At 42.3% G+C, this 12,813-nt stretch overlaps 1 protein-coding gene across 17 annotated transcripts in view; it reads right to left on the reverse strand.

Annotated features, from left to right (window-relative positions):
• The window catches only part of EPB41L3 (erythrocyte membrane protein band 4.1 like 3), a 272,467-nt gene that overhangs the window by 39,394 nt on the left and 220,260 nt on the right, over window positions 1-12,813 (reverse strand). For all 17 annotated transcript variants that reach the window (XM_066353286.1, XM_066353284.1, XM_066353283.1 and 14 more), the window contains 3 exons: window positions 7,608-7,683; window positions 4,952-5,170; window positions 4,517-4,604 (listed from right to left, as the gene is read on the reverse strand). In XM_066353286.1, the coding sequence (XP_066209383.1) occupies window positions 4,517-4,604; window positions 4,952-5,170; window positions 7,608-7,683 (383 nt within the window). The remainder of the gene's footprint in view (window positions 1-4,516; window positions 4,605-4,951; window positions 5,171-7,607; window positions 7,684-12,813) is intronic.

Raw genomic sequence — 12,813 nt, forward strand, 5'->3', positions numbered from 1 at the left:
AGGTCATCAGAAATGTTATATAAAGTTCAGCAAACACCTCATATATAATTTACACCCCCAGATGCTGTATTCGGGTGAAATCAGGGTAAATGAACATTAGTGGTGGCCTTGAGTGGGGCAAAAACAAAGGACAGAGGCAGGACAGTGTGTGAGACAGTCCCCACCCATCTCAATGGCTGCTGCTAGCTACGCAGGTGGCGGAACAGAGGGCTTCTGCCGCATTAACCAGCAGGGCTGTGCCCAGTTTGAGCCGACCTGCAGCACTAGCAAAGAGGGGAGAGAAAAACGGCACAGTTCACAAGGGAGACTGACTTGTCTGTCAGTGCACGGTACAAGGTAAACATTTCTAGCATCAAAAATAAATATTTTGGTCCGTCTCTGGGAAAGATAAGTTCATAGCTGGCTTAAAGTAAATTATTTTATCTTTGAAGCATATCACTCCATTAGATATGAAGTTACAGAAGTGGAAATACTTGATACTTTATTACAACATAATACAATCTGAGGAGACCTCCCAAGACCAGAAACAGCCCACCACTTACCGAGAGACCAAGAGCTTTAATTTGAAAGAGCACCTTGAAGAGCTATCGCCTGTTGCTGACAGGCAGTGGGCATTACTGACCTTTTTAGAACCAGCCAATCTACTCTCATGACAGTTATAGAAACAACCAAAGTGTTCCTCGATAGAGGATTGGATAAAGAAGATGAGGTACATATACACTGTGGAATACTACTCTGCTACAAGAAATGATGACATAGTGACATTGACAACAACACGGATGCACCACGAGCATATAATACTGAGTGAAATAAGTAAATCAGGAAAAGCTAAGAACTATGATTTCACACACAGGTGGGGTATAAAAATGAGATTTGTGGACGAAGATAAAAGTGAACTGGTTAGCAGGGGGAGGGGGTTGGGGGAAGGAGTGTAAAGAGGGACAAATACAGGATGCTGGAAAATGATTTGACTTTGGGTGATGGTCACTGCCTTTGGCAAATGAAGGAAGAAAACATCAGGTAAGTGGGGTTTTAAACTGGATGACAATCTCCCTTTTATTAATGACAAAGCAACAACAACAATGATACTTTTTATTTTTTGAGGTTTTCAGCCACAGCCCATATAGTAGTGAGGTTAGTGTGAGAAAGCTTGTGTTGAAAGCTCTATGGGCAGCCTTGCCTGGGGAAATGTATTTCCTACCAATGAAAACATGTAATGCTCCCTTGACTTTAGCAGAGTACTGCAGGATGGCCTGCACAGTTCAGTCTATTGTAATTTAAATAAATGCGGCCACTATTTCCTTTCCTTAAAATCACTGTTTCAATTTTGCCATCCTTCATTATCACTTGGTCCATGCGTTATCCAGTAAGGATTTATATTTACATTTTAGAGTCTTTTATTTTTTCCTGTATTTTTCTGAAGCCAGAAACGGGGAGAGACAGTCAGACAGAGTCCCGCATGCGCCCGAACAGGATCCACCCGGCACACCCACCAGGGGGCAACGCTCTACCCACCAGGGGGCGATGCTCTGCCCCTCCGGGGCATCACTCTGTTGTGACCAGAGCCACTCTAGCACCTGGGGCAGAGGCCGAGGAGCCATCCCCAGCGCCCGGGCCATCTTTGCTCCAGTGGAGCCTCGGCTGTGGGAGGGGAAGAGAGAGACAGAGAAGAAGGAGAGGGGGAGGGGTGGAGAAGCAAATGGGCGCTTCTCCTGTGTGCCCTGGCCGGGAATCGAACCCAGGATTTCTGAATGCCAGGTTGATGCTCTACCACTGAGCCAACCGGCCAGGGCCCATTTTAGAGTCTTTTTATAAACTACCTGACTCTCACAGAGCCTATTCAGATGGACAGATCACGAACAGGCAGAGACAGTCTTCCCAAGAAAAAAAAAACAAAGCACTTAGGACAGGTTTTCCAAAACAAGAGGCCTTTAACTAATATCAGTATTTATGCTGATATCAGTATTTAACTAATATCAGTATTAGGTCCTAAAGCTCAGGGCCTTTTATACCATCCATAGAAAAAGGCATCTCAGTTATGACCGGAAATTAGCTCTAATTTAATTCAGCAAATTTCCTTCTTAAAATGATGAAGTGAGGCTGCATGAGAAAATGGGAGTATAACTGAATCATTTGTTATACTTAATATTCAGATGAAGTCATGTAATGGGCTGTGTTTGCACTTCCTTGAATCTCTTTCTTTTCTAATTGCCATAATTTCAAATCATATTATTGCAGCTATCTATTTTAATTCGGTAGCTATAGCAATGTTAAGTGGTGACTTTATTTTCACTGATGGGAACATCAACTCATCCCATCCTGCGATGCACTTCCCTAAAGGTACACCCTCATCTTTCATTTATTTACTTTTCCTGGGTAGTGCATGAATCATGTGCACTGTAATCAAAAACAGCTTTCGATTCACTCAAAATTTCAGGCTCCCTTCCTTTCCTTCTTGTTTCCTTATCTTTGAATCACCTAAAGAAAATCTGTAAGAGAACATCTTTACTGTGTGCTGGTTTTCTTTTTTACATTCTCATCTTGCCCTCCGCCTGGCATAAAATATAAAACGCCTTTGTTCTCTGATTCCAAAATAAGTGGAAAAAATATAATAATAAACTGGCAAGTAAATAGAGCTACACCTGCCGTTCTAATTTCACACAAATGTCAAAGAGCCTGGCATTTCATGCACCAGCCCATCCCTGGGATGAGCCCCAGCCAAGCCTGAGATCATGCATTGGTGCTCAGGCCTTCAGCCCTGGGAAGTGCTCATGCTGAGTGATGTACAAAATGATCCACAGGCATAACCAATCAAACCTGCATTGATTTACTGGTCTCCATTTTCTGGCCCAAACTTAGTGTGGATTAGTCTTCCTAAGAATGCCACCAAGGAAGCAAGCCCATGAGGAACATCAACAGAACCTACAGATCACAGATTTTCTCCCATGGACCTCAGCGTTGCTGAGCTGGTTGCCTGAACACAGCCAGCTGAAACTCTCATTTCTTGGCCTGAACTTGACTTTGTAAGGTACATACTTGCTTAGAAGCCTGTTAACTACATGTTCTTGTGAGCCTCAGACCATCAAATTGGTGACTTCTCTGTGTATTAGAAGTAAAGGCACATTCCCCCAACTGGAGGAATCTTGTCAGCCCAAATCAGAAGATAATGGCCCCTGAATGTCAAAGAATGATCTTCCTAATACTGCCGAAGTACCAGGATCCATCCCGGAGATTTCTAACAAATTTCTTATGTTTTGATAATGGTTTTCGTAAAAACTTGTCTGTACTTCCAGAGTACTTTATTCACAGCTGCTCAAATAACAGCCTAACAGTCCATGCGCTCATTCTCTCATTGCTGGAAAGTACAGAGATTCTAGAAAAAGAATGTCATGGAGTAAAAGCTGCTCGGTGCATCCTTCCAAACTTCACTCTGGTATAGTCTAATCCAGGGGTCGGGAACCTTTTTGGCTGAGAGAGCCATGAACGCCACATATTTTAAAATGTAGTTCCATGAGAGCCATATGACCCATGTACCTTACACATTATCCAATAAAAATTTGGTGTTGTCCTAGAGGACAGCTGTGATTGGCTCCAGCCACCCACAACCATGAACATGAGCGGTAGGAAATGAATGGATTGTAATACATGAGAATGTTTTATATTTTTAACATTATTTTTTTAATTAAAGATTTGTCTGCGAGCCAGATGCAGCCATCAAAAGAGCCACATCTGGAGCCACATCTGGCTCGCGAGCCATAGGTTCCCAACCCCTGCTCTAATCCCAGCCTCTTCCCTCCCAAGACACCGCAGCCAAGACGCAGCTCGAGCAGTTCCCTAGCCACGGACCGAACAGGCAAGCCTCAGGTGGGTTCTTTCTTTTTAGTCAAACTTTAAAACTAACCATCTTATTTCAAAATACTGGTTATCTGTCAGAATACCTCAACTTTAGAGATGGAGTTATTTAAATTTCACGGTAAATTTACTGAGTGCCTGGTGGGTAACCAGAATGGGGCCATAAACAGTATTTCAAACACAACAGGGTCTTGGACAATCAGCCAAGTTTAGACAGATGAACAGAGAGAAAGACAGACAGAAAGGAACAGGCCAGTGCAGACAAAAATGAATACATTCCGGCAAAAGGCAGAGACGGGCTTTGGCATGAGCAAAAGGCACAAAGTGTGAGATGTAACAGGGAATGCAGAGTGAGCTCAGAGTTTATATGAAGATACATTTTCAGCTAAATCAACAGACAGTCAGCTAAATCAACACTGAGGGCTTTCAGTGGCCAAAGACCACCAGTCACGTGAGCGTGTGCCGTGCAGAGTCGACCCCTTGGTAAAGTATCAGAGAGCTGCATTTGCTTTATCACTGCGCACGCCTTAAAAGGCAAACACAGATTTGAATCCGCAGAGTTTTGGTTTACAAGCACTGAAGTAAAAAATCACCAGTTTATAGCAATAACAGCACTCAATTAAATAAAATTGAATAAAAAGGTTGGGGTTTAAAAAATGCATACCTTGGCATGATGTAAATCTACCCCGTACATGGATAGTTTTTTGGCATTTTCCAAGAAATGCATCTCGGCTTCTGCTGGCGTCATTCCTCTGATAAGAAACAGAAGTGTTACAATGCTGCTTTTCTTTTATCTGGCGAGGCTGCAATATTTCCTGCTTAGACCTGCTGTCTAATAAGTGAGACCCCATAGAGGCACCAGCAGATCTGTGCTCCGAAGAAAGAAAAATAGTAAGATGGCTTTTAAAGGGACCTTTAAAATAGGTATTCTAAGTAAGAACCTAACTATCCCAGAACTGAATCCAGTGCAGAGCCCCGCCCTGCTAACATCCCAGCACAATGCAGTGAAACCAGGCCAGAGAGAGCGGACAGTGACAGTGATGTTCCCTCACCAAGGCATGACTTACACGGATGGTTCTCGGGGGTTTCTGCTACTAACCTGTGACTCTTGTGCAACTCAATCACTTTATCCTCCAGCTCTTTCGTGTGATTTGGCGCAAAGCGGAACTCACTAATGTAATCACTCCCACATTCATCTGGGTCATAGTCTCCAAGTTCTGACTGGACAGTGTAGGAGCCCAACAGGGCAAGGGTGACAAAGGAGCAGGGCAGTCTTCCGGACACGATGTCATCTCGCAATTGTAAACAGAGGTAGTACCTTCCAGGAGCCAAAAGAACAAAGCAAAAAGGCCAGCACTGGGTTACAGGAAAACAAGACCACTCAGCACAGATTTTTCTGTAAGCAGTTTCTTTCTCCCTATCAAACAGTCACACAGAGACACAGCTTTTCTAGCATCTATATTTTGATCTAGATAAAAGGGGAAAATATTGCCCGTAAAATACAATATTGAAGGGCATCTAAAGACAAGGCAAAGTTCCTAATAAAACAGGATTTTATTACTAAAGCACAGACTAAAAACAAAAACCTGAAGACATACTCTTTCCCTGACCAGTGATGGTGCAGTGGATAGAACATCAACCCGGGACACAGAGGTCCCACAGGCGAAACCCCGAGGTTGCTGGCTTGAGCGTGGGCTCATCTGCCTTGAGTACAGGGTTGCTGGCTTGAGCATGAGCTCACTGACATAATCCCATGGTCACTGAATTGAGCCTAAAGGTCGCTGGCCTGAAGCCCAAGATCACTGGCTTGAGCAAGGGATCACTGGCTTAGCTGCAGCCCCTCCAATCAAAGCATGTATGAGAAGCAATCAATGAACAACTTAACAAATTAAGTGGTGCAACTATGAGTTGATGCTTCTCATCTCTCTCCCTTCCTGTCTCTCTTTCTCTCTAAAAAAAACCTCCAATAAATAAAGATATATTCCTCTAACATCTTCTAAAATAACATTTAAAGTCAAATAAATAGTCCCCAACACACTCCTTGAAATCATTGATTGAGAGTATTATGAAATAAAATGGTGCTCTTCACTATAATGATTTAGTCTCAACTAGACTTAAGGAAGTCTCATTTTGATATTTAGACTAAAAGTCTTGCCATATGACCGACCAAGACATTTCAGGTAACAAAACAACTATGTCATCATAAACTCTGCTCTCCAATTCCTGCATTACTGCTGAGATAGTCTCTAGATAATAATGAGTGGTTTGTTTCCACTTCTCATTTTTAAAGATAATTTCTTAGAATCCAATGGATATAAAGACTGACGGAAGAATTACTAACTGAAGATCTCAGAATCTCATCACTAGAAGTTTTAAATTTGGGGACTATAAAACATTTTCCATGTATAATTTTGCCAAAATAACATAAAATATTTCCATTAATAGCTGACTTATCTTCTCTGTTATTTTGCTTTTAAGGATTACACATATACTAATGGAAGATTCCAAGGTAAGTGTTACCATTAATAAGCTTTAAAACCTTTCATGTCTCAGTATATGGGTATAATAATAAAACATACCTTTTATCTTCCACCATAAGAAATGAACTGTTAATCTGTTAAAGCTGAGGACTATAAAAAAGTTGTAAGGTCCCCTCTTAATATGATTTTAAGCTAATGATATAAGAAAACTGTGTAATTCAGATATAAAAATTTCTACTTATTTCATGGGCTCTACATACATTTACACAAATAGATAGAAATCAATCATGCACTAAATTTCAAATCCAGATATGAACAGACTCCACAACCACAATTAAATAATTCCTCAATATTATTAAAAAGTATTTTAAAATAAAAATTAAAAATTTTCTACTGTAATGCAAACATTGAAGAAACACTCTGGAGCTAGTATTTACCTTTCTTCTAAGATGCCTGTTAAAATTATTTTTAATCATAGGAAGAGACTGAAGTTTTCTGAGTAATTTCCCTTCTCTGAAAAGCCCTGCAGAGGGGTGAGGCTCACACAGAAAAATCAGCACACACTGCACACAACCGCTCTGGCTGGTTACAAACTCACTACCAAACAGTGAGAGTCGGGGTTCCCAAACGGAACCCAGAGAAGCCAAGGACACATGTCACACTCAGGACAGATGCATCGAGGGACACCTTCTCACATTCAAAGCTCAGTGACCACGTCCGAGTATTTTTGTTGGATTTCTTTTTTAATGTCTTCTTTTGTGAAAATGAATTAATCATCTTCCTTTCCTTGTATGCCATGGGAAGTAAACTCTTAAGTGTACAGGTGTTTCTGTGTACCTGTATGTGTATATGTGTGATTTTTTTTAAAGAGATGTCCAAGACCAGATTGATTACGTAAAAGGCTAAGCATCCAAAGACACATTTTTTATTCTAAGTTTTAAAGCATGAGAAATATGAATGGCTACATCATTTAAGGCTGAATCCCATCCAATTTGGCTGTGGTGGGTAGATGACAGTATCTCAGCTCTGCGTGTCTTCCCACCAGGGTCAGGCAGAGGGAAGCATCAGCTTAGCCCCAAAGACTCAACCACAAATAGATGTGATTTGGTAAATCTTTTTCATTGGCTGTTTGCTCTCATTCAGTTGCCTTTCGTTTGTCATTTCAGCGCAAACAGTTGTAAGGTTACCAAACGCAAGCAAGCCCTTCTCTGTTGAATTTAAGAGAAGCATAACTGTGCCAAGATGTCTGCCTTTTCAGAGCCCACGTTCAAATACCTGGTGATATCTTCAGATAGCTGGGAAGGGTCTGGTGGGTAAAATTTCACATTAAATGAAAAGTGCCAAGCACCACCTGCAGAGATGAGAAAAAATTAGAATAAGGTCTTAGAAAATCCCTTTATACTTACGATTGCTAGAGCTACCTTAACTCCCAAATTCTAATACCGAGAAAAGTTTTGACCATCTGTAGAAAAATTTGATCAGGCAAATTTTGATCATTCTGTTAAGTGAAATCCACAAATCAACCTGAAACTTCACCTACTTCCTAATCTTCTGACCAATCAAATCCTTGAGTGGCACGTCTAAGGAGGGAGGAAATTGACTAAACTTCCTCTCTTTCTCAGGGACAAAGGTAAGCTAAGTCCTTGGAAGAGGGAGCAGAAGTGAACAATATGAATAATCCTCAGTCAGACAAGCCTGGAACTGACTAGATCGCCTGCTGTGAAGTTCTGGATAGCTCACATACCAACGGTACAGAAATAATCCCATTTCCTTTGTCCTTTCTGCTTTGTTAATGCAGGACAAATCCCATTACAGCACATGTCAAGGGACTGTTCAAGATACTTTTATTTTACGGGGAAGGTTTGTTGTAGTGAATATTTTAGAAGAAAGCTGCTCTACGGGCTGCTGACAAATTCTTTTCTTATTCAGGGAAACTTTTGATTAAAGAGACACTTGCATGTATTTATATTTACTGTGCATTACCTATTTCCACACCTCCTTCTTAGCCCATGACTTGAGCGGGTCTTCCTTCCACATTGCCACTCTTACCCTGTGACATCTATGTACGGCCTCCCAGATGTCAGCTCACAGGCACCTATGCTTTGTACGATCCACACACAGACTGGCTACGTTCGTCAGTCTTACTAAACCCTCCGTTTCATCCTACTACCTCTAATTGTGTATGTTTATTACAAACATGAAAGAATAACCTTTTTTTTCCTTTCTATATGTTATCTGTACATGGCCCCTCCTTTGACTTACAGCGATCTTGTTCTTTTACTCTGGCCCTTTATTGCAGTGATTTACTGAAGTCTGGGTCTTCCTTCACTGGGACACTGCATACACTTGTTCCTCCCACCTGCGACCACGCTAGATATGCCTCAGCATGGGTCCTGCTTGCATCTGGAATGCGATGCTCAAAAGTCCCCTCCAGCCTCCCTGGCGTCTGCCCCAGAAGTCTCCACCTGTGCTGCACACAGCCTTCAGCTCCTTGGGTCAAGACACTCCTGTGACTTCCAACACTCCCGTCTGCAACCTTCATTTTGTTTCTATGAGCTCCTCCCAAACATTCAGAAGGAAGGGACAGTACTGTAAACACCTCCCAGCTTCTTTCTTTGTACTATTCTCTTGTATAAGGCTAATACTTAGCTATTAGGGTCATTGATTATTTCTAGTTTATTCCTGACACTACCATTCATATTACACTTATAGTTCCACAAGGTGGGGCACTCCCAGGAAATGCTTGCTGTATTAAGGACTTGGAATAAGACAAGGTATAATTGGGTGGTCAACATTATTTTAAAACCACTCAGAAACATTACTGAAACATGGGCTCTAAGAATTCTAAGCCAGGCCCTGGCCGGTTGGCTCAGTGGTAGAGCGTCGGCCTGGTGTGCAAGGGGTCCCGGGTTCAATTCCCGGCTAGGGCACACAGGAGAAGCGCCCATCTGCTTCTCCACCCCTCCCCCTCTCCTTCCTCTCTGTCTCTTCCCCTCCTGCAGCCAAGGCTCCACTGGAGCAAAGATGGCCTGGGCGCTGGGGATGGCTCCTTGGCCTCTGCCCCAGGCGCTAGAGTGGCTCTAGTCGCGACAGAGCGACGCCCCGGAGGGGCAGAGCATCGCCCCCTGGTGGGCAGAGCATTCCCTCCTGGTGGGCATGCCGGGTGGATCCTGGTCGGGCGCATGCGGGAGTCTGTCTGACTGTCTCTCCCGTTTCCAGTTTCGGAAAAAAAAAAAAAAAAAAAAAAGAATTCTAAGCCATAAAATACCTGTCAATCAAATATACTTCTAATGATTATTTTCCCACTGTTCTAAAAAAAAAAAAGTCCTTTTTTTATTCTAAAAACAGTCTGATTTGGTTTTATTTTCCTCTTGATTCCCACTCAGTTTCTGCTAGAATGGGTCCCTTCTGTGCCTGAAGGTGCTGAGGTCCCTGAGAGAGAGCTGGCTTCCCCTGCCAGCAAGTGGAACGAAACTAATGGCGTGGTTATGGGAAATGGATTTATTGCTCTTTTATAATTTTATCCACTTCAAAGTATTCCTTGAATCCAATGACTAGTTTTAACAATGTAATTAAACAATCTCATAATAAATTCAGGGTAAACACTCTAAGTTGGAAACTAAAAAGTAATAAAAGTGCAGGAAAGATATTTAAATGCAAAATCCTCATTCTAGTAAAGTGAGTTTCAGACTAACCTGAGCCCATGAAACACCCGAGGTGCTTATTAAACATGTCAGTGCCTCGGCTCCACCCAGAGGCTTTTATTCTAGAGATTTGGAATATGGCCTCGGAACTTGTGTTTTTAATAAACCTTCTTGCAGTTCTAATACACTTGGGCTTGGAGATGACACTTTGAAAGTCACTACTTTTAAGAAATCTACTCTCCTTGAGATTATAACCCAACTGACTACTATGAGGTTTTATGGGACATTATTTTGAAACAGTGGGAAAGTTTAAGTACCATCCATTCCCAATTCAAGAAAAAAGAAATCCCAGTTAAATGGCTCATAAAACTTAAAATTAACGACAGAGACACATTAAAGCTCAAACGTATATATAAATATATATCTATCTCCATAGAAAATACGGCAGAGGCCCTGGCCGGTTGGCTCAGTGGTAGAGCATCGGCCTGGCATGCAGAAGTCTCGGGTTCGATTCCCGGCCAGGGCACACAGGAGAAGCGCCCATCTGCTTCTCCACCCCTGCCCCTCTCCTTCCTCTCTGTCTCTCTCTTCCCCTCCCGCAGCCGAGGCTCCATTGGAGCAAAGATGGCCCGGGCGCTGGGGATGGCTCCTTGGCCTCTGCCCCAGGCACTAGAGTGGCTCTGGTCGCAGCAGAGCATCGCCCCCTGGTGGGCAGAGCATCGCCCCTGGTGGGCGTGCCGGGTGGATCCCAGTCGGGCGCATGCGGGAGTCTGTCTGACTGTCTCTCCCCGTTTCCAGCTTCAGAAAAATACAAAAAAAAAAAAAAAAGAAAAAAAGAAAATACGGCAGAAGCAGATCAACTGGGAGGATACGATTACACAATGGATGGGTTGATAGCTGCCTCTGCTGGGAGCACGATTCTGTTAGAAACCGGAAGTGGAACAGCTTAGATGCATTGAAGTGATACTCCTACAACGCTGATATAGGATTTGGAATCACAAATTTATGATAAATAGAAAACTGTGCAACTAAAGAGTTCATCCTTGTGATAAAAATTAAATTTTAGTCTTCTAGGCCTGCCAAATCCTAAAATTTCTAAATATACTACATTTATAGGATCAAATAACTATATAGCATATATGTCTAGACTACAAACTTACTATATCACAATCATATCACAAAATATAGTATATGTAAAAACTCTGAGAACAGCTATGAACAAAAGATGACTAGAATTAGAATATTTTCATAGGAACTCTTCAGTTTCAGAATTTCCTACTTCTCATACATTTGTAACTTCAAATCTTTACCAGCTTGACTGTCATTCTCTGGGAGGTCTCATTCTAGAGACACACTGTGCACCTCCAGCAGAAGGATGTGGAAACATCCTTTTGTCATTTATACTTAGGAATAGGAGCTGACGCTACAATGATTATAATGGTTGGATAAAATCTTTTTTTTTTTTTTTTTGTATTTTTCTGAAGCTGGAAACGGGGAGAGACAGTCAGACAGACTCCCGCATGCGCCCAACCGGGATCCACCCAGCATGCCCACCAGGGGGCGATGCTCTGCCCACCAGGGGGTGATGCTCTGCCCCTCCAGGGCGTGGCACTGCCGCGACCAGAGCCACTCTAGCGCCTGGGGCAGAGGCCACAGAGCCATCCCCAGCGCCCGGGCCATCTTTGCTCCAATGGAGCCTCGCTGCGGGAGGGGAAGAGAGAGACAGAGAGGAAGGAGGGGGAGGGGTGGAGAAGCAAATGGGCGCTTCTCCTGTGTGCCCTGGCTGGGAATGGAACCCGGGCCCCCCGCACGCCAGGCTGACGCTCTACCGCTGAGCCAACCAGCCAGGGCCTGGATAAAATCTTTTACGCCTTGGGTGAATGTAAATTTCGTGGGAAGGGGGCACTTTAGTGGATGCAAACAATAGGGCTAGAGCTAAAAACACCATGTTCTGTAACAGGTTCCGGTTTTTCCTTTTTCCTCCTTTATCTGCAAGACTGTTGCTCGGTTTGTTTTGTGTTGCAGTTGCAAACATTGCCTGCTCTGCATGATCAAAGAGCCTTCCAATCTCATGCTCTGACTTCCCTTAGCTTTCTCCCTTTAGAAAGGAAGTGTAGGAGACAGGATGAATGGGAAGGTAAGGGGAAAAAATTCTACTAACGAAAGAAAGGAAAACTGTTTATACTGCCTTTCTTGTAACAGTATTATGACTTATTGTGGAGTAGTTAATATATTTTCAAAGTGTTCTGTAATTATAAATCACCGAAACACAAAACATTTGGTTAGTTAGATGAATACAGAAGACCTGAAGCACATAAAGTGTTGGGAGATGTATTCAGCATATCTGCTTTTAAGAATTCCACTACAAGATTCTTAGAATACAGTCGTTCTCTTAAATTTTTCATTAGGAAACTTGGGAACAAAAAGAGAGGTTTTACCTACTTATCATAACCGTAGCTGTCCTTGGTTTTAGTCCCAACCTCTGTCTATTCACCTACTCAAATCACAAACCTGGCCAGTGAATACAGCAATTTCTCAAAAATGTGGTCAAGATGTTATAGTTGTAATAAATAATCAGCAGACTCTCTAATATCTAGAGGGATAGTGACTTTTTTCTTCTTTTGTGCTATTACCTAGTATTAAACCATTTTACACTGCTTATTATTAATTACTTATTAAGAGTTAATCTATTTTAATATTTCACACATTCAAAAACACTACAAATGTCTCTTCTCTATTTCAATAGTCAGCTATTGAAAACTTCAATAGGAATGTTCTTATTAACAAACTGGTCTTAAACTTATTCAACTAAAATTAGTTGTTCTGGAAAATTAACC

Source organism: Saccopteryx leptura, chromosome 11, assembly GCF_036850995.1.
Source record: "Saccopteryx leptura isolate mSacLep1 chromosome 11, mSacLep1_pri_phased_curated, whole genome shotgun sequence".
Classification (NCBI taxonomy): Eukaryota; Metazoa; Chordata; class Mammalia; order Chiroptera; family Emballonuridae; genus Saccopteryx; species Saccopteryx leptura.